The 21,054-nt window shown below is 50.2% G+C and overlaps 4 protein-coding genes across 4 annotated transcripts; 1 reads left to right on the forward strand and 3 right to left on the reverse strand.

Moving 5' to 3' along the window:
- Positions 1 to 1,532: 1,532 nt before the first annotated feature.
- NCU05024 (hypothetical protein) lies at positions 1,533 to 3,040 on the reverse strand. Its single transcript, XM_951200.2, has 2 exons — positions 2,611 to 3,040; positions 1,533 to 2,526 (listed from the first exon to the last, which is right to left on the reverse strand). The coding sequence occupies exons 1-2, from the start codon at positions 2,782 to 2,784 to the stop codon at positions 1,888 to 1,890; spliced, it is 813 nt and encodes a 270-aa protein (XP_956293.1). The 5' UTR covers positions 2,785 to 3,040; the 3' UTR covers positions 1,533 to 1,887.
- A 2,693-nt stretch (positions 3,041 to 5,733) lies between these two features.
- On the reverse strand, positions 5,734 to 7,519 carry NCU05023 (hypothetical protein). The gene has a single exon (XM_951199.3). It carries the CDS (start codon positions 7,048 to 7,050, stop codon positions 6,625 to 6,627), a length of 426 nt encoding a protein of 141 aa, XP_956292.1. The 5' UTR covers positions 7,051 to 7,519; the 3' UTR covers positions 5,734 to 6,624.
- A 2,227-nt stretch (positions 7,520 to 9,746) lies between these two features.
- On the reverse strand, positions 9,747 to 10,699 carry NCU05022 (hypothetical protein; the record flags this gene model as incomplete). Its single annotated transcript, XM_951198.2, has 2 exons — positions 10,343 to 10,699; positions 9,747 to 10,205 (listed from the first exon to the last, which is right to left on the reverse strand). Exons 1-2 carry the CDS (start codon positions 10,496 to 10,498, stop codon positions 9,747 to 9,749), a joined length of 615 nt encoding a protein of 204 aa, XP_956291.1. The 5' UTR covers positions 10,499 to 10,699.
- A 7,499-nt stretch (positions 10,700 to 18,198) lies between these two features.
- Positions 18,199 to 20,371, forward strand: NCU05020 (hypothetical protein). Its single transcript, XM_951196.3, has 3 exons — positions 18,199 to 18,665; positions 18,775 to 19,070; positions 19,179 to 20,371. Exons 2-3 carry the CDS (start codon positions 18,873 to 18,875, stop codon positions 19,935 to 19,937), a joined length of 957 nt encoding a protein of 318 aa, XP_956289.3. The 5' UTR covers positions 18,199 to 18,665; positions 18,775 to 18,872; the 3' UTR covers positions 19,938 to 20,371.
- Positions 20,372 to 21,054: the final 683 nt, after the last annotated feature.

A 21,054-nucleotide genomic window follows, 5' to 3' on the forward strand; every position in this document is an offset into this window, starting at 1 on the left:
TATGTGAGAGAGGGCGTAGTGTGCTGCTTCACTAGTTCTCTACTATTTCCAAGATGTCTCTGGTGTACTGGTGTGCTAGCTGTACACCCAGACGTGTAGTTTATAGTGGACTCAAATGTCAAGCGTCTGTCCTTGCCTAATTACACTAAAGAAAAAGTGGGATATACAATTATTAACCAATCATTGGTGTTAGGTGCCTGATTGTCCTGCGAAACTTTGGCGCCTGTAGCTAGTCACAGGGGGCAGATTGCAACGGAATCCGTCGGTGTTCTAGAAGGATGCCGTGCTGCTCGCGGTTCGTAGGTGAGTCAGGTTCCCCTTGTTGATCCAGCTAACTATCTCTTTCGCCGATCAAATTTATCCTTTTAGCGCGCCCCGTAAAAATCAAGCGACTACTTTTGAGGTACTGGCAGAGAAGTCTTATCACACTCAAGATGAGGTAGAGAAAGGTAGCTGATAAGAAAATTGTTGCTGAACTGCATATCCAATTGGATAAACCCCTTGTCGGCGCTAAAAGGATAAATTTGATCGGCGAAAGAGATGGTAACGGCCCACCATATCCATCCGGTGTAACGCCGACGATCTTGACATGTCTTCGCAGGTTATTCTTGCCACTGCGACCCTGGCTAGGTAGGTTGCCTTACTGACGCCTTGTGCTTTCTCTTCTTGAGGTGACACTGATAATCGCGGTTCGTCTTCGGCGAGATCCAGCCTTCGTTGCGGTCGGTTGGAGCGGCTGCCGTCAACACTGATGTTGGAAAACGAAATCTGCCTTGCGGTCTACCCCATGGACTAGGTAGCCGGGTGCTTCACAGGAGTTGCATCGATCCAAAACACAGGAGGTCTGCAAGAACATTCCGATCTCAAGAGAAGAGGAGCAAATGGACACAACTGCAAAGGCCATTGAAGCGTTCTTTGGTTACAGAAAAAAAAAGAAAAAAAAAAAGGACATACCCAACCCATTTGTTCCGGGCCTTCAAGGTTCATCGTTGTGGTTGCGTCCGCCGTTAGCCGCTACAAACCAACTCTGGTGTCGAGGCCGCCGCAGAGCTACGGGCCCGATGACGGGATCGCCTTGGTCAGTGGGACCTGGATCGTCAATCCACTTTCGCTTATCCAGCTAGCGCAAGATTTACCGTTGTACCGTCGTTTCGAATCTCAGCTCTGGAACTGGCCAGACTCCCACTCTTTCCCAGGAGAGAGTGTTCCACATACAAGGCCGATCAGTAACAGACCCGGGTGACCGCTGCAGCGCGCGGTCTACACTCTAAGGTCTTGGTCCTTTTGTTCAGTTTCGGAGATCCAAAATGTCAAAGGTCGGTTGTCCGGTTGGGGTGGTGCACACAACCTTCCATCCCCCGATGTCGGAGGACAATAGTTTTTTGAGTTAAGGTAGGTAGGAACGGGATTCAGGCTTGGCGATAAGCGTTTATCGTTGATCACTGCTGTATCAGCGCAGCAATAGTGGCTGCCTGTTAGTGCACCATCTGAGCGACCCCGCGCTGGAGGTGTACAGGTACGGTAATGACAATTGTAGGATGCAATCAATATCAATTAACGTTCCGTAATATAAAGCAGACAGGAAAAGTATTAACCAACACTCTAAGTATAGTTTCCAATTCTCTGAACGACATGTGTATAATAGCATCGTCTCATCGCTGAACAAAGGAATTATGGTCACAGGTAACTGAAACAGATGCAGACAGGAAAGAAAGACAAACAGTAGAGGGGATAAGCGAAGACAATATAGGAGCCTAACGTAGGTAGAAAAAGAGATTGTAGAAGGAAAATGGAATACAGCCAGCTGTATAGTGATTTAAAAAAATAAGACATCCAACTTCTAACGATGTTTATATAGCATCCAGGCATTGCAGAACACTTCGATCCTCACGCTGTCGACCTGATAGGATGCGCAGTCTTCATATGCCTCCACAAGTTGTCCTCGCGAGTGAAAGTCTTCCCGCCTTCATGGGAGTATTCGCAACCCTGCGCTAGGCAGTGGAATCCCGGGACGGCGGCACCACTCCCGCTCCCGCTGCCGTCGCTAGTCTTTTTCTGATGTTTCTTGGTTGTGAGATGGCGCTCGTGGTCCCGTTTTGTCTGCGAAGAGGTACCACAGTCGGTGCAGTGATAGCGAGCAGTCGCGCGGGTGTTGGGGCTGCGACCTTCATTGCCTGATGGAGATGGGGTACGGGATGTGGTGTCTGGGGTGGAGGAGGGCAGGCTGCCGGGGTTAATGGAAGATGATTCCAGAACCCGAACGGTGGGACGCTCTAGGGACGTTAAGTTGACGGTTTGAGGAGGGGCTGGAGCAGAAGGCTGAGACAAATTGTCGTGATAGACCGTGTCAAGGACCGGGATGGTGTTTCCATCCACGCCCTCCAAAGATTGCATAACTCCCTCGTCCTGAAGGTCCTGGAAGTGGCCGGTAGTGGGAGGGATGTGCTGAGACCAGTCATAACCAGATAAGCCTTCCATTACAAACGGTGGAGAGTCCATACACGTGTAAGAATTGGCGATAGGGTACTATGCTGGATGTATTAGCAGCGGTCAACATGCACGCGGGTACCTTGGTAGATTGTTTGAAGATGGAATAACCAATGAACGTACAGAGCTAGTGATATCGAGCTCTTGGTTGGTAGATTCGTGTGACTGTCCAAGGACGTTGGATAATGCTTCGCTACTGCCGTCGTCGGCAAAGCCCAAAAGAGGGTTGTAGACATTGGAGATGTCATTGTCTGTGACGGGTAAAGGATGATGCAGATCGAAGTGGTTGTAATCCATGATGGCTTATCGAAACAGCTGAGTGTAGGTAGAAATGAAGTGAAATTAGGTATTGGATCCGTTCTTTAGCGGGGATGTATAGTGCTGTGCTGCTAAGTTTTTAGTGAGCTTCTTGATAGTGTTTGGACGACGTGCAAGCGTGCAAGCAGGACTTAGAAGCTTGTCCTTTATAGAAGGCCATCTTTTGTCTGACTAGGGGGAGAAAAAAAGAGGCCAGAAGCTAATAAGGGGTGTAGTAGACATTGTTCCTAACACATCGATGGATGTCGTTCTATCGTCGGATAATCAAAGATAGCAGTGAGGAGCGGTCCGTCTGGACCTGCGACTGTGTAATGAAATTGAATTGCGCGGAACGGTGGTGCGGGTGAGGATCCACTGGTCCTCCAACACTGGAGAGTACTAGTCAAGTACGCCCGGGTCCGGTGGGTGGGCACGGTGGGGTACTAGGGCATTTCCATCCACAGCAGCAAATCCCGTCCCCCGGCCACCGCAGTTGGATGGATCCTCCCCAATTGCCTTTGATACTACCTACGTACAGCGGCAGGGGCATCGATCTGATTGCGCCCGCCCGTGGAACCTGGAATCAATAAGGTACCTAGAGGTAGAGGTAGGTACCTAGAGGTATGTAAGTAATACAACTTCAACTTTCTTTGGTCTTCTTTCGACGTTTGCACAAAACACTCGCCCCGCGCTCCAACATCATACAAGTAATACTTATCTCTACACTACACTGCAACTCAAACCCTTATCTACCTATAGGCATTACATTACACTACAGTCATTCCGTCGGTTTGCTATTTACTACACTGCAGTATCCGTAGGGTACGTTTGTAGTGGAGGTAAAAGCTTCTGAATTGACAGCTCAGTGAGAACATTCCCCAGAGCCCCTACATCACAAGCTCAACGGCAAGTGGGATTACTTACCTGGTAACGTCGTGCCCGGACGGAGTTTCCATCATGGTTGTTGGTTGCCACGTCTAGGCCTGCCTGCCCCGGTTGTCATTTGCCGATCGTTTCGCATCAATTGTTCAGCTTAGCACACATGACCCCGGTCCCTGGGGCTATTCTTGCTCATTGTACCTAATACGTGAGAAAAAGCGCCAATGCTAGTGATCCGCCAGGTGCAGGAACGATGCACTCGGCGCAAATCTACCTAGATCCCCCCCTGGGCCGGGCCGCCCTAAGCCCCCCCTTCCAAAACAGAAAAACAGTCTTGGATCGACTAGATCCCTCAAACTTTGCAAGAATGACAAGACTTGGAACGAGCAATGACATTTCATCAATATGCACTAGGTAGAAACAAATAAAGTCATTCCGAGGAAACACGGCCGCTGCGGGATCTATCTGGGATGGCGTGTGCGCTACGGACGGACCATAGTCGTACTAGATAGGTTTCTTGTCTCTCGAGTGAGCCAGGGGCAGTTATCGAAGTCCCAATCCAACCTAAATAAGGACAACCACACCAAACGACAGCGCCGATCAGCCGGTGCCTGGCTAGAGCGACCTAAGTGAAACGCAGGCGCAGCCTGTTGGACATGGGTGTGGTGGGTGTCCCGTATCACGTCACTCACGTGCGGTCAGCCATTCTAGCACCCGGCCCCGGGCTTCACTGGGCCATATAGTGTAGTAGCTCCACCGCCCGCACAATTGCTCCTCTACCCTCATTTCTAAATCTTCAGACTTATCGAGTCTTCCCCTTCACAACTAGGTCAATACATCACCATCATACAGTTGATTGCTTTCGTTGTTGTTCAGCCTGTTCACACTAAGTGTTGAGTGGAACTCTACGTACAAATCTTCTTTCGCGAAACAACAACGCGTTGAGGGAAACAAGCTTCATTGAGCCTTGCTGCCCCTAGTTGGCGACGTCAAGGAAAACGGCGAACGGCGGGTCGTTCAGGCCAGGGGCAGCCCCCGGCCGTTTCCCTTGAACGGACCCAGGCGGGGCCTGGCAGCCCCAGGGGAGCCCAGTGGACACGCCTCTTCCCGTTACAAGTATTCCCTAGATCCCTACTACAGTCGAACCCCCTGAAACTGCATACTCCAGATGCTGCATATTTGCTAATTACCTAGTGCATAGAAGTTCCAGAGCTGAATTCGCCATTTCTGCCCTAGCCCCGCCTCCAGAAACTGCATATACGCCATTTCCTAGTACACGGATTTTGGCGGTCTGGATTACATGTAGTTTCAGGGGGTTCAACTGTAGATCCTGTCCAGTTGAGGTGATTCTTTCCATCCGTCAGTCACAGGCACACAGCGACACAGGGTGGGTCGGAGGTGGTCACGCAATGCCCTTGTACCTGTACCTGGCTGGGCGCTCTTTTGGGTGTCGATTATTACGCTTAGAACCCACTTTTTCTCTTTTGGCCGCAGCAATGAGATTTCCGGACAGCGCATGGCCTCGCTCGACTTCCGTTTCACTGCACTGCAAGTTCCGTCTGCTGGCCGCCCGTGTCTCCATGGTCTTGGCGCTCGGGCCCATTCCGTCACTGGCACTCCCATCCTGGGTATTTACCTGGCTGCCCTGCACTGCTTTTCCCCTTCGGACCCGTTCCTATTCCTAGACTCAACACCTTTTCGTCGTCTTAGTCCAACAACTTCAGCAGACCGAAAAGTCTTTTTGTCCGGACCTCTGCCCGTGTGCATGCATGTGGCCTTTTGTCCTTTGGTTTTTCTCCATCTACCTCCCCCCCTTCTTCTTTTTTTTTTTTTTTTTTTTTTTTTTTTTTTTTTTTTTTCTAAAACGTGTTTTCACATCCCGATACCTAGGTATGCTGGAACCATAATCTGTCGTCACAACAAGCCAAGAAAACAAGGCTGGATTTCTGGAAGACTGGAGTGAGACAGCATGAAATCAAGGTGATTCCCAGCCAATGCACAAAGAGCCGCATCGCAGCGGAAACACCCAGCATCCGTCCGTTTACACCCGGTACGCAGCAGAACGTCAAGCACAGTGTCGCATTGTTCTTTGATGCAGATATAATGTCTTGTCATTGCCAACTCTATGTCCCCCGATCTAATTAAAAGAACGTAATACATAGCCTAACGCATTCTTCCAGTTGGCGTTATGAACATGGGGGCAACCTTGTCCAGCGGCGTCTGGTCCGCCCTTCCTCCGCTTTGTTATCTTCCAATACTTTTCCCCCATGGAGGTGGACGCCGACCTTGTGGCTGTTCCATACCACCTCCTCAAAACTGGCCTGTTCAAGCACGCTCCAGTGCATGGTGACATGCATGCATGCAGGGCTCAGTTCCTACCCCAAACCTAATTGGAGGCCAGAGGCACTTCCGCTGGAGACGCAGGCGCATCTACAAATGGCCCTCTTTGCGCCTCCATCAAAGGCAGCAGACCATGTATGATGCCGAAAGCATACAATGCATCTGCGCCTACCAAGAAAAGAAGTAAAACAAATGCTGGTTCGTATCCATCAAGAGCCGGATGCCACACTGATGGGTAGTATGCCTTGTGGATCAGTCGTGTTTGCTCAGCCCCGACTATGATCGAACTGGCGCGGTAATCAAGAAAAAAAGAAAAGAAGAAAGGAGGTAAGAATTTGTCGTCATCAAGTCGATAATCAGCGTGTCGTGCATCCGGGGCCCAAGTAGAACATGTACTGGATTGCCAAAGCGCGATCGGTTCCGATATCGAAGGTCGTGCCGTGATTGAGCGTCATGTGGGCATCAAAAATATACAAATGGGAAGACAGGCGACATATCCGTTTCCGAAATGGCCATGTCCTGCCCAAAAGTCGTGTGTGCGTGTCTGATCATGTCGCTCCTTGTCAAGTACGAACAGCGGTGATCTGCCTACACAGCAACAAGCCAACGAGCGGAGCGCTTCTACCGATCGGCCTCGTTGAAGTTGACGCGCTTCGAGCTCCTTCCCCACGAGTTCTGCTGGTACCGGCTCTCAAAGTTTGGCTGCTCGGGCGATACGCTCTCCATGCTAGGCTGCTTCGAGGGTGTCGAGCTGCTGCCGAATCCGGGCACGGTAGACCACCTGTTGGAGACCTTCCTGGCGGGTGTTTCTTCTTTGGGAGAGCTGACGCCGACGTCGGGGGAGAAGGGCATTTCTCGGGTGGCGTTGGTCGCGCTCGACTTGGTCGAGGAACCGGTGGTGTTGGGGGTGTTGTAGACGTATTCGCCATCGACGTAGGTAGCGTTAGAGACAAAGGTGGAGCGACGATGACGGCGGCGGGTGTAGCGCTGCTCAAGACGGAACAGCTCGATCTTGGCTTGGATGCGGTCGAAGAGACTGAGACCCATTGTGATGGATTTCTGATGGCGTTGTGATTTGGAAGAGTGTTGGCTTTCGTGTCGCGGACGAGAGTAGCAATCAATTGATCAATTGCGCAAGTGAAGGCGTCGGCGTTGTCGTCGCGTGCAAAGAGTGAAGTGGTTTTCGGGATCGGAAGAGATGGTAAAAGATTGGTGACGTCGCGGATACTGAGTTCCGAGATGAAAGGGTGGGTATATTGCTGGGGCGCGGAATGACCGGAGACTCAGGCTTGTGTTTCAATGACAGACTGGTGGTGAGGGGATTTGGATAGAGAGAGTGTGTGGGATGGCCCTGGTAGTTGTAGAGAACGAGTGTAGGGTCGACTTATCGGGCCTGCTGGCTGACGTTACAGTCGATTAAAGAGAGCCGCGCGGTGGTTGGTGGAGGTTGGGGAGAAGCAGGTGAACCATTCGAGAGGAGAGGGGAGAGCGGGAGAGGGGAAGAAGCAGTTGAAGAAGGAAAAAGATGGAAGAAATGGTTCGTTACGACGGCACCGGGGCCTCATGGTGCCACTGCATCCCCTGTCGTGGTTGCCCACAGCACACCCACAGCAGCAGTCCTCCACTCGCACACTGCCCTTCGGGACCGGGAATGGACCCTCTGCAGTTCTGGATCCCCGCCTTCCATGCTGAAAGTGGTAAAAGGGCTCCGCTTTTCTTTACGTTAATCGCTGCCATTGGACAATGGATCCTAGCGCCAGGCACAAGAAGCATCCAGACCCACGATTAATTAAAAGGCGAGAAAGGGAACATGGATCAATTGCCCTCAGTTCCTGCTGACACAACAGGGCCATCCTGTCTCGTTTTTTCTTGCAAAACAAAACACAAAGCACGGATCCATTCATCATACACTAGGAGCGGACTCCCGGGTTTGAGATGCCGTTTTGAGTTTATGCTCGATTCTTGGTACGAGCCTGGGCCACGTACTTTATCGCCGCATCCACACACTAAGTAGGTATGATTTCGAGAGGACAAAAGTGAACAAGGTCATTGTCGCTTCCATGATTCCGATGTGCTCTGCGTCTTCTTCGGATATCGGCTAAAAAAAATTCTGCAACGCTGAACTGTCCAAGCCACAAGCGAGGAGCTAATGATGTGGACGATCAAGAGTGCCAGAAGAGTGGGATGCGCGCGGCGGCGGCCTCGAAGCAGCAGTTCCCGTCACTTAAGTTATCCAGCTTACCTACCTATCTCAGCCTGTGCCGCTAGCTGTGAGTGAATTATGAGAAACTAGTGAGGGTTCTAGTATCTAGACATAACCCTCGGTCGCACGACGACGGGAGTACTAAGTAACGGACCGAAGCGGTGAAATTGCCCGCCGACTCAAACCGGATTGTCTTGCCATCAATCGACGCTTTTCTTCCAGAAATTGTCTCGCGATTGAAGAATGCAAGACAAGACCGTTACTTGTCAGAAGGAAGACAAAAAAGCGATGGCGAGACATGGGGAAATGACCGCCCCTTGATGATGAAACGATAGGTAGGTAGCGACGAGCACGGCATCCCAGGGTGGCGCTGGGTCATGATGTGCACAAAGGGAATCACGATCACCCGGCCACACAACTTGAAGTGAGCACTAAGCACGGGCCTTTTTCTGATTGCGCTCATCAGCAACCAAAACCTCCAAACTTCTTCCCCGCCCCCCTGATTTTCATTGACCTTCCATCCCGGGCGGCTCCCCACGTGTCTGTACCTGCGTCACTGGAGACTGAAGTCTTTTCTTCATTCCAATTCAACGAACCGTATGGACACTCGGACCACTCGTCATCGACCACAAATCACAAACTATCCGCACCGAGCCTTGGGTGACCTTTCACGAACTCTCAATCCCGCGTCGCGCACACCCGTCCGTCTTGAGGTTATTCGCACGACCGTCCCCCATCGAGGAGTGAAAGCGGTATGGCCCGGCCGATTGACGACCGGTCGATCGCGCTGCCGACGCGGAAATTACGTTGTCGACATTTTTCTGCACAGCCCAGCGGCTTTCGGTTTCAGGGGTTTCTTGAAGAACTCCTGTCAATACTACCAGCCAGATGGCAAGGCGAGAAAAAGAAGAAAGAGTGACCCCCGGCCGGCATTCACCATCGCTTCTAAAATTACGGCACAGACCTTAACTCCATACCTTACTCAGCTTCGCGAGCTTCTACTGCGTAGTACACTTTCGATGCCGCTTGCTGACAAAGGAATTGTTAGTGCAACAGCGAGTTCCACATAGTCTTGGCGTTGAAGGTAGGGTTAACAGGACGGCGAGCACACATCTAGTCCTCCAAACTCACTTCGAACACGCCTCAATTGGACTCGGCTCAGTTACTCAGACACTTGAAGAACGGCTACATCGAGGCAATCTCAGAACGTCAAATCCTTGATACTAAGGAAGGCACGATGTTTCGGGCATCATCATAGAAGTCTCGTAAGACATGAAAGCGTTTATCATTCTTGTTAGCGCAAGACTCACCTGGCTGGCTTCTATACCTCTATAAAAGACCACCAGTCAACACGATAAGCGTCAGAAAGCTTTGCACGGTTTGAATAGGATCATTAATTACTGTAATATTTTAATGTATATCCTCTTGCTTACCCTCTACAAATAACTCAATCGTGCTATCACTATCTCTCCTATAAGTACCTCGCTAACAAGAAAGCAGATGCGTCCATCTCTACTCCTTGAACCATTACAGCGCTTCATCACTCATCTTCACCCGAGATGCCATGCATCTTAGTAATGTGCCTCCACAGGTTATCCTTGCGCGGGAATGTCTTGTCGCAGGATACGACTGGGCAGCGGAAGCCAGTGCCACGGCTCGGTGACGACTCCAACTCAATCTCTCTTGAACCGTTCCTGATGGCGTTCTTGAGATGCTTCTTGGTAGCCAAGTGGCGATTGAAGTCTCGCGGCGTCTTGGCGGAGATGGAACCACAGTGATTGCAAGTGAAGAGCTTGGGATTGGGAGTGAGGGATGCGGCTGGCTCGGCAGAGGCTAAACTCAAGGCTTTGTTACGTTCTGGGTAGTTGAGCCTGTCGGGAATGACCCTGGGAGCTTGGGCGAGCAAAGGTCCAGCAGCATCCATGTTATTTTCAGCGGAAGGACCAGCGAGGACCAAACCGCCAGCGTTGTCGAGGGCGCCATTACCATGGCCGGAGTACTTGGGAACAAGCATGAAGGTTAGTATGGGCATTCACATCATGAGTCGCCAGTATACGTCAGGTCAACCTTGGGATAGATCTGGATATGGAGGAGAGATATGAGAAGGTACGTGGACAGGCAAGGAGTACTGGGTACCTCTGGGCAAAGACAGACGAGCGGGTCGGGGGCTTGCTCCTGGTCAAGGCCGTTCCATAGGGCTTGATCAGCCTCATCGTCGAAGAAGGTCATGCCATTGGCATTGACAGGGAACTGAATAGGGCAAAGTTCGTGAAGATGCTCAGAGAAGTCCATTGCGTCGGTGGTCGTTTAATGGTCCAGGAATGTCTGAGTGTGAGGAGGGGCTTGGAACTGAAGAGTGAAAACAAAATGGAGAGACCATCATGGGCTTTACCTCTATTTAAAATAAAACAGCTGTACGCTGCTCCTTGAGGAGGCCAAACCATCACGATGCTTTTTGGATAGGATAATTCGCATCTTTGAGGTCTTATGAACGAGGGAGACAAGGCGCGAGGTTGATGTGAGCCGCTTATTGTCGTAACATGCTCTGCTTATACGGTTCGTTGCCGTACCATTTCCCACACTCAAACACCTGTGCAGTCTTGGCCACGAACAGGGGTTCAGTACCGTACCTGCGCCTACTTCACGTGGGAATCAGGTAATTTCAGCCACTCGGAGCTCGCTGATAAACCGTGCCCTTTCCAACCGCATGTTAGACCGTCCCTATCCCGCCGATAAACCGTGCCGTGGGGCTATCCAATCGCGTGTTAGACCGTCGCTATCAGGTCCCGCCATGTCCCACCTCCCGATTACGCCACCGTTCCATTCCCGTCATCGTTTTGTATGTGAAGTGTGCAACCTTCAGGGGCTTGGGTAGTCATCCCGTTAACGGTGAAAATTTATCCTTTTCTGCCAAGACTGGAGAGACTTGCAGTACTTAGCGACTTGTCGACGCCGCCAAGCAAGCGTCAGCCTGGAAATCGTCAAGAACCATTGGTCAATCTACCCCAGTATACTCCACACGAGCTCACAGCATACCTGCAGTGACAAGTTGTGCTGCAAAAGCTGGAGGAATTGAGGTATCTGCATGGGCGCAACTGTAAAGGTGGATTCAGTAAGACCAGCCGATTGACTACTTTTGGGCTTGGCAGAAAAGGATAAATTTTCACTGTCAAAGGCATTGCAATTCATCTCGGTGGTTTCTTTACTTTGCATCTGGTACCCAGCGCCACAGAGTAGTCCGGGTAACAGTGGGTGGGTGCCCCTGTCTTTGACCCGGCCCCTTCCATCATTCCATGTGTACCCGACATGGGTGATACAGACCCCTGAACGCGGGGCCTCCAGCAAGTGCTCAAACTTGGCGTTTTCACGCAAAATGATGTAACCAAAACGACTCGGAAGATGCGATACACACACCCGACAGCCGCCAACCATCAACCTCCGCGCGCCTGCTCTACTACCTCTAACGAGATGCACAGCTACTAATGATCACAACACAACCTAAAATCCGAGCCAGCTCCTTATAGTGTAGACCAATTTCACGCGGACGATCAGCTTTGGCGAACGACACCTGTATCAAGGTACATCTCAGTTGTTTAATGCTAGGCTGATTGCCCCGCTTGTTGCTGCAACGCTATCACCTGTGTGAGCCTGACCGTTAGACGATCCTCCGGGGACCTTACCTTTCCCACCATATTTATGCACATGAAACGAAACCAGCGGAAACACGGAAGAAGCTCCCGACTAAATTCACCTTCCCCGGTCAGTAGCCGGTGCCGCCCCGCGAGCTGTGTCCCTGCTGTGCCGACCTAACAAACGAATCATTCAGCCGACCTTATCGCTCTTGATATCTACTCAACGCTATTTCGTTTCTTTGCTCTCAACATCCTGTCACTCTGAGTTGATGGCATCAACTTAGCTGCATTTGGATGTCGGTTTTTGTCGGACGGGGACGACGAAAAGGTGTTGATTCTGGTAGCAGGAACAAGGAGAAGGGGAAAACCCCCCAGGAAGGGAGGGCTAGTGAAGTGAATGGGCGGCAAGAAGCGCGGCCGGCCAACAGCCGCCGTTTTTGGTGGAGTTCGTCATGTGCGTTGTCCGCCGGCTGAGCTTTACGGTCGCAGCTCAATTGAACTGCCTGGCACCGTCGCACTTGATAGACTCCGATCGGCTCAATGAAGGCGCGGGAGTAAAGTGGCCTACCCAATAAACAACGGCGGGGCTGCACCCTTGAAGTAGACAGTACCTTGAGGTTGGCTTTGCCAGCTCAGGCTAGCCTACAATCGAAGGTTTGAAAGAATCAATAACGGAAAGGGGAAAGGGAGAGGCGACGAGAGGTGGAAAATGCGCGGTCAGCGAAAGGTAAGTCCAGAATGCGATAGGTAATTTGTCAAAAACCCGGAAGCGCCCCATTCTTGTACACTGTGCGGGCAGCGCAGGAGCAGGGAAGTGAAATAAATGTCTGAGCGCAGTATTACATAGAGCAGGTATTGTAACGTATTGGTCTGTAACAACGAATCCAGAGCCAAGGGGGAAGGAGGTCGATCACGCAGGGCAGCCAGGGGCGCCCGTAGTCCATCACCAGTGTAACCTGGTCGGTATTAAAACGAGACGGTTAGGGGAAAGAACAAAAACTGCCTCCACGCAGCTGCAGATAGGAAAGGGTATTCCTGCCCTGGGCTGAATCAGGTACGCGGTAGCTACCTATGTAGTGTGTCTAGCAGTCGGATAAGTCGTTACCTATGCAAGCAAGAAGAGCTGATGGCAGCAGCCGCGAGCGCCTGGGATGGTCTCGTAGCCTCAATAGCTAGAGATATATAACCTTGAATGTGCAAAGAGCCTCAAGGCGTCAATACGAAGCCTTGTTTCGTCTCGTCCCAGTCACCTTGGTGAATAATTGGAGTGATCGGGTACCTCTCGGCCTGTTGTGGCATGTCGCCCGTGTAACAAATCGGGTAAGCGCACAACCGGACCTCCTTCCCATCAATCAATATCAGCATACCGCTGTCCAAGTTGGCCATCGTTCTCAACCCTTTGACTATATCGGCAAACTGCGAGCTATGGGGACTACGTTATCGTTATCGTTAGCACCGGTACTATTGGATATGCGTTTGTTTCCATTTACAACACTTACCCTAAAATAAGCGGGAAAATACTCCCGGGTCGGGATCTTTCTTCGTTTGTTAGGCCCGCCGGCGTAAAGTAGAATCCCATCAAACTTCAATACGAATTGCGAAAAACACCGAAACCGTCAATAAAATTAATATGTAGAAATAATATAACCGGTAGATTTCCTTCGACCGATTAATCCCACTCTTCAAACTTCTACCTATCCCAATAATCGAGCTCCAGTTCCGCCCGGGTAGGATGCGTATAGCACAATAGGACGATATCCACACTATTATCACCATCACCGTCATTGCCATTGCCACTAGCCCTCTTAATAATTATCTTCCGGACTAAAAACCACTGGTTGTCTTCCCGCGGTAGCTTGAATACCGGGCGGTTGTATTTTAGGTATAGCTCCTTTGTATCTTATAGCTTAAGTCCCGGTCCTAGATCCTAATACTCTTCCCCATAGTACCAATCGACGTATACCGACAAATGAGTATACACTTAACTCTCTAGGATATATATTAATATGTCCATCAGTATCAACTCTATCCAATTCTACAACGGCACTATATCGATATTCCTCAGCTCTACGGCACCTAGTTAATATCCCTCTTATACCTACAAGCACATCTCTTCGCAATTCATTATATAAGGCTCCCTACAACGATCAAGCCCGACGCTATATACTCGACTAATATAAATATCCGAAATACTATCACTATCGTTGGGTATAAAGCAGCAGGGATATATCGGCTCCAAACATCTATAATACACCCAATCGGACGGGAAGATAGTAGGACGTAGTCCGCCGTCTCCACCATCATCATTATCATAATTATCAAGAATAATATAGGCATACCGACCCAAGCTCGAGCGTACAGATGACAACCAGGCATACGACTCGAATAGTTCACTGGGCTCGTCGACGAAATAACCCGGCCCAGAGTGTATTCTTTTGAAGATGTCGGAGGCAACGAAATTCCGGAATACCGTCGGCGGATCAAAGTAAGTTAGACGGGTCGTAACTATTAGAAGTACAACACTCAAATCAACATCGGGATCTTTTTCTTTTGCTTTGTCCATCAATTTTTGTGCTCTGTCCTTCGCTCGATCGGCTTGTCGAGCAACTACTTTCGCCTCGTCGCTATTTCTACCTTTTTCACGAGCAGCACGATTGGCGGCTCGTACTGCAGCGTTGGCTGCGGTCTTTACATTCTCGCGGGCACGAATAGCCTCGGCCTTACAGCGTTCCTCTGGCTTGAGATTGGCTGGCAGTATCGGCATTTTCAAGATGTTCAGCGGGACATCAACCTCTCTCATATTCATCATCGGCATGCGCTTTCGCATCTTTTGGGGCTGACGTCCAAGCAGATTGAGAGCTCTCATTGGTGGAAGAATCGGACTGACCAATCAGCAGATAACATTCGAGTGTTTCGAAGCTTGGCAGGATGGCTTGCAGCAGCCACATTGGGGCTGCCCTTGTGTACTTGGCAGCTGGCATTGCATAGGATGCTGTTAGTCAGCCGGTCGCGTCGGCTCTTGTAAAGAGGACGTTGATGTCGGCTCATTATAGGCCCCGTTTGGTTCAACTAACAAAAAGTCAACTTGTTTTTACAAGGGGTAGAGGAAGGTACAAAGCTAAAAACGCAGCCAAAAGGTACCGCAGGAGGATGGGGGCCAAAAGACGCGTTGTTGTGACAAGGGTGTATTCTGTTACTTAATATCTTTATACTTCGAGGAGGGAGGATAGGAACTAACAAATTGCTCTTATATAGGCCTACTAATTCCCTTCTTGAGCCTTCCGAACTGCATTGCATCTACCCACATTAGCGTAGTACCTCTATATGCAGCCAAGATAGTATAACCCCCAACTATCTAATAAAAAAACGATTTGTTAGCTGGCAGGGATCATTTTCCCATATAAACTTTTGTTTTGTTGGTTGAACCAAATGGGGCCATAGTGCTGGTGCTAGTGTCGATATACTCATGTTTCCTTCTCCTGGTGAGCTTCCAAGGGCAAAGGTGCGCGTGGCCCTGCTAATTGTGTGACAAGCTGGATCGATCGTGTCAGCAAGAGTCTGGAGGTTCGCGTGTGTCTCTTTACATACTGAGAAGTAGACAATAGACAGTCGAGATATGGAGAGGCATGTTTCTGAATTGACATATGTAGATGGTTGTGCTTGGTTAGCATTAAGTGCCCATGAGATTGTGTTTACCTGTCTTCGAATTCAGGAGGCTCTTCATTTTCTGACCTTCGGTAACCACAGCCGGGAGGTGAAGATGAGAAAAAGTAAGCGAATCGTCAGACTTCCAAGTCAGAGAGGTTGACAGATGTCACAATTTTCAAAGTAATCTTTGAAAGTCAGATGCCTAGGACAGCCTAAGGTAGGTCGAAGGGGGATTATACGCAAGATCTCCGAGAGCCTTGGAGGCCTGGGATCATTCTTTTGGAATGATGTGGAAAGATGCCTTGCTCGTGCTATTTTTGCGACTCTCTTGCATGACTCGGTATGCGACGGGCTCCGCAACCCCAGTGGGGGTAACGTACCCAGCGTCGTCAATCCATCTTGATGGTCCTGGACTGTGGGCGGAATGGAGAACGAGGATTGAAAGTCAACAAAGGAGGGATTTACGATATGGCAGTCCACGTTGCGGAAGAAGAAAAATGATAAAGACGATCCAAGGCAATAACGACTGTTTTCCGTTGTTGCATTGACGAATCAGCGCTGTTGAACTGTCATTGTTGCGGTGCAGTTCAGCTGAAGTGGGTTCTGCGCTGTAGATTGTTGTTGTTGTTTGTTGTTTGTTGTCGTCAGTCGTTGCCCAGGCGTTGGAGCTAACCGTCGTTAGTGCCTGGATGCCCCGGCTGTCCGGGTGGGGTCGGGTGGGACTAGTAGATACTACCCGGTGCGGCAACTACCGGATCTCTATGACACGGTAACGGTTGGAGGTCAGGGACTTGGAGGTATTTTTCAGCCAATTAGATACCTCCAGGTTGTGTTCTGCATTTCGTCAACTTTTGAATGTTTGCTTTATCTACCACTCGACAGTGTACACGGTAGAATGCCTTTCAGCAGGTCCAGTAAGGCTCTTTAGTGTAAGCATCTGCTATCCCGCTCATGGAATATCTAGGTATAAACCGCCTACCTGCGAAGAATTAGCCGCTATGCCTAAACGGTCTAGCCGATGTGCCTGAGTAGCAAGAAATGCCTCCTCAAGCTATCTTCCCACTTCTATATGTGACAGTGTTAATGGGAATCGCTTCAAGTGAGTTGAAGGTTGTGCTGGCCGCCATTTGATGGCCAAGACGTCAACCGACCGACGTTGTTGAACGTGGAGGCCGCTGCAGAGCCTCAGGCACCTAGTAGCCGCCCGCAATGGCCGATAGGTGCGCTAACCACAAAAAAAAAGAAAAAGAAATCTGGAGATGCCAATGGTTTACTAGGTAGAGGTAGTGTGTATTGTATGAAAAGGGAATTGCGGCGAAAATCTGTTGCGCATTTCGGCCGTTGACGTGGCCAGGGGTAGTGGCGCATTCGGCGCGCATATTCGGTACTCGGAATGGATGCGACGAACTAAACGGTGTGTTTGGGACCAATGGCTCAGCCTCCTTCGGGCTGAATGTTACCCTGGTAGGTTTCTGACTGGTATGTACCTTACCTTACTTACGTATGTATGCATTCATGCACAGCACACTCGACAGTATCAGTAGGCCAGAAACATGCATAAGGGACCTATGTTCCCCAGCACATCGCATCGTTAATTCTTTTATACCTCATAAATACCGATATGTTGTTCTATCGACATCAAGGGTCATGGGAGCGGTGTAGGTTGCGGGATCATTGTGTCCATCTATCGCTTCACTTTATGAGAATGATTGCGCAAGCATCTACACGGGTATTTAACGTATTGGCTGTACACAGTGAAAGTATCAGCACTGGTTGGGCATCTACACTAGAGGTATCTTGGACCGGAGATCAACCCTCACGTAGTTACCCAACGAACCCTCAACCTGTGGCCCTACAGCTTGGCAACTCCAACAATCGTCAATCCGGCCATCTCATTGCAAGGGATGCCATGCTATACATCTTCAGGATGACCGTTTAGAAAGTTGTCATCAATTGCGCTGCATAATCTGGATGCACAAATCGCCATAACATTCCTACCCAAGCAAGCGAGACTGGACATTGATATCTGCACGTTGAAAAGCTTGGGCCCTTGTTCGTCCGACCATGGACCGAGTGAGTTCCAAGCGGTGCGATAGGTTTGGTCTTGATCCTGATTTCACAGATGGCATCACCTCATCTGAAACACTGCGCCTGGCCCAAGACGTGTAGAAAAGGTACGGGAGGAGAGAAGGCACAGACGTTGAGGATTCGGGAAGCTCTTTTCTGAAACAGAACATAGGCCGGACAGGCTTGAAGCAGGTTGGTGGCTAAGCTAGCTTGAATTGAGGCTGAATGAAAGACTTCTTCTTTAAGTCGACGACATCGATGTAATACTGGAGCGTAGTACTCGAGATAGTAGTCGCATCATTGGTCAAAGTCCGACACCATTCACTGCTCTGTTAGGCTTGGCGCTTGCGCAAGGCATCAACTCTAGCACACGTGTAAATTGCAGTTTGGCACTAAAAAGGGTCCACAAACAACATCAAAGCTTGGCTCCCGTCATGCCCTCAACCCCGCGACTGCCGAGAACCCGCTAAAAATCTCACCCACAGTTCAGTGCAGGTGGGTGACTTCTGCAGGGAGCCCCATCCTGTTAGCCGCAACCCTCCTTTGTACGCCCAGCTTAGGCTTTCAGAATTGTACCTGCTAACAGTTCCTTTTTTGACACCCATTTTCTACTTGCCTCAGGTTGTCTGCTTGCACGCTTCTTCCCCTGAACTCCAACTCCGGGAAACTTTCCTTTTGCAACAACAACAACACACGGGCGGGAATCGCGGGCAGGGGAATTGCGCCTCGCGTTTCCATCTTCCTCCTCATATCCATCTGCCAAATCATCCTTTTGCGCCTTCCTCTTCCCAGCCTTACAATCGATTATCTCCATATTGGAGAATGACTCTACAACCCAGATTTCCACCCTCCGGTTCAATGTCGGCAACAGCGCTCCGACTACCTGTCCACCTCAACGGGTACCGTCCTTGAACAGAAATCCCAGCCGACATCGCCGGACTTAGCCCCGTCGCCAGCAAGCCAGATCATCGTCTCCACGTCTATTCGTTGTCTGTGGGATCGGATGCCCATTGCGATTCGTGGCCCGAGGCTTTCAATCTTTGACATGACGAACCAGTCTATCGAAACCCAAGATGGCGTCGCAACTTACCCCCAGGTTTGTGCCCAGCCCGGTACGGACCATGGATTGGATTCAACTTTATAAGACACGGACAAGGCCACATCCTCCACCACTGCCCGAGTCTCAACTTAATAACAGATGCTGACCCAGACTCCCGATAGCTTGCCTATTGCTCGACACTTCTTCCAAAGCACACAACCTGTCGCCAGGCGACTCCAACACGCGCCTATAACGCCAAGTTTTTCTCTAGGAAGCGCCGATGAAGTCCAACTGGTCACTGTTTTCCAACCCTTCCTTCAACTACGATGACTCCGGGTCCAGGTCCAATACCCATCCGGACTTCTCTGGTGTCTATAAGACTGTCGATCGCGATGGCAATGGGATGGGTCAAGAAACATATCCTTATACGCAACATGAGTTAGGACATAAAGGCCAAACGCTGTATTCTACCAGCAATGTACGTCCAACAACCATCAACTAGGGATCCCGCCTGGCCCTTCGGCTCCCGTCTACCTCATTCCGCGAAGGTTACGCATTCATAACGACTAACATCATAAACCACCAGCGCGCCAATCCACCGCTCGACATGTCCCGCATGAAAGTATACCCAGTAAACTTTGCAACCTCGGAACAATCAATACCTGGAGGATCCTACTATGAGTGGTTCCCGAATAACTCGCTTTCGGAAGTCAACTCCATGGAGGGCTTAGGAAGCGCTCAGGACACTGCCATGATGTATGGCGGATATCAAGGGCCAATGTTCAACACCATGAACCTCGATAACAATAACAACAACGCCCTACACTTCACAGCATCGCCGCACGGTGCCTTCATCAACAACAATACTTGTGCCGTTCATGGAACGCATTCCCCTATATTTGTGGGTATCCCGGACTATGGTCATGCCGATGTCTATGCGCAACCCCCCGACTATGGCCTCAATTTTAACCTTGCGCTCAACCCGGCTTCGGCAATACGGTCGAGCACGATGCCCAACACCACACCTCTGCTGACTCCACCCATCACCACCGCCGCCACCCCCATGACGATAGCCGACAATGACCATAACTATGGCCACGGCCACGACAGTGACTACAACTACGACACAAATTACGATACCCCAGCCCCAAAGCTTCCAGGACAAGAAGCAAGCGCAAGCGCAAGAAGACGCAGAGAGAAAAGCCAAGGACGGGTCTACAGGACTTCCTACGATAACCATCCCTCCCACCGCTACACCTGCCACCCTTGCCGTTTCTCCACGGATGTCAAGCGGGACTTTGCTCGTCATAGAGAGACCAAGAAGCACAAGACAAAATCCCAATAGGAGGAACAAGAGGAGGATATGGACAGACTCGGACGCAGCATCGCTATGGGAAGGCAAGGGAGATGAATGGAATACGGCGGATGCGATGAATAGTAGGGGGGTTAGTCTACACAGTTCAGTCTGCTCACCTACCGCAGAGGTACCGTACGTTCAAGGGCCCGGGGTTTCGATCCAAGTGTTGCGGCACGCACCACTGCAGTTGAGGTACCGAGACTTTCGAGTATTAGGATAGTTTGTTTCGTTGCGCTAGTTTGCTCATTGCGCGGGGAGGCGTTATTTTTCCGTAAGGTCCTTTTCTCCCTCCTCCAGTTGTTTGTTTTGGCTTTTCTTGTTCTTTTCGCGACGTGGTTGGTCTTTGCAGCAGGTGGAAATAATGTCTAAAATATCAGTCAGCAGTTCATTTGGCCCATAATAGGGCGCTTGTTTCAGGAAACTAACTAGGATGGTTCGCTTTATCTTTGACATTTGTATTTACCTTGCCAATTTATGCCTCCTCCCATTCCGTCTCTTTTCACCTTGTTCGCAACTAACCCGGACGAAACATCGTGTGCCTTCCAAGCAATGATATTCATGCGGGCCGCTAACGGAAAAACGCTACCTTGTGCGGGTTTCGGCGCGTTTGCATGTTAACGGTCTTGCCTTTGACCGATTAGGAAAGTCATGAACCAATTGAGTCATTTCATTGGTTAATGGTATCCTTGCCAGGACAAGGACCAGCATGGGAGAAAAGAAAGCTCGCAGTGCACGAACAATGCTGTCTCACCCACGAGGTACCGACATTACATGACAGGTACCTCGACGGACCGTTCCTTGGGCCAGGGATACTAGCGATCCCATGCAGCGATCACTCCAATTGAGTCCAGCAGGGGATGCTTGGTGATACAGTAATTTATTCTGGTAATGGCAGTAAGGCGCTTGGTCAAATAGGTACATTTCGGGTAATATTCTGTGCCACAATGCGATTCATTTGAAGAATAGCTGGATTTTACGATACATTACGAGCGTGACAGAGAGTAATTGCGAGAGCACAAAGTGGGATGATCTTCTAACCTTTGTTCATATAACAACGCCGTCGCTCAGTACACCTTTCTTTATTTGGATATTTTTTCTCCTATCC

Source organism: Neurospora crassa, linkage group VI, assembly GCF_000182925.2.
Source record: "Neurospora crassa OR74A linkage group VI, whole genome shotgun sequence".
NCBI classification, from domain to species: Eukaryota; Fungi; Ascomycota; class Sordariomycetes; order Sordariales; family Sordariaceae; genus Neurospora; species Neurospora crassa.

Excerpts from the sequence above, each read along its gene's own strand:
- NCU05023 (XM_951199.3), bottom strand. The coding sequence starts at position 7,050 with ATGGGTCTCAGTCTCTTCGACCGCATCCAAGCCAAGATCGAGCTGTTC.
- NCU05020 (XM_951196.3), top strand. The coding sequence starts at position 18,873 with ATGAAGTCCAACTGGTCACTGTTTTCCAACCCTTCCTTCAACTACGAT. Across the intron at positions 19,071-19,178 it reads CGCTGTATTCTACCAGCAAT|CGCGCCAATCCACCGCTCGA; the intron begins GTACGTCCAACA and ends ATAAACCACCAG.
- NCU05024 (XM_951200.2), bottom strand. The coding sequence starts at position 2,784 with ATGGATTACAACCACTTCGATCTGCATCATCCTTTACCCGTCACAGAC. Across the intron at positions 2,527-2,610 it reads AGCTCGATATCACTAGCTCT|TACCCTATCGCCAATTCTTA; the intron begins GTACGTTCATTG and ends CATCCAGCATAG.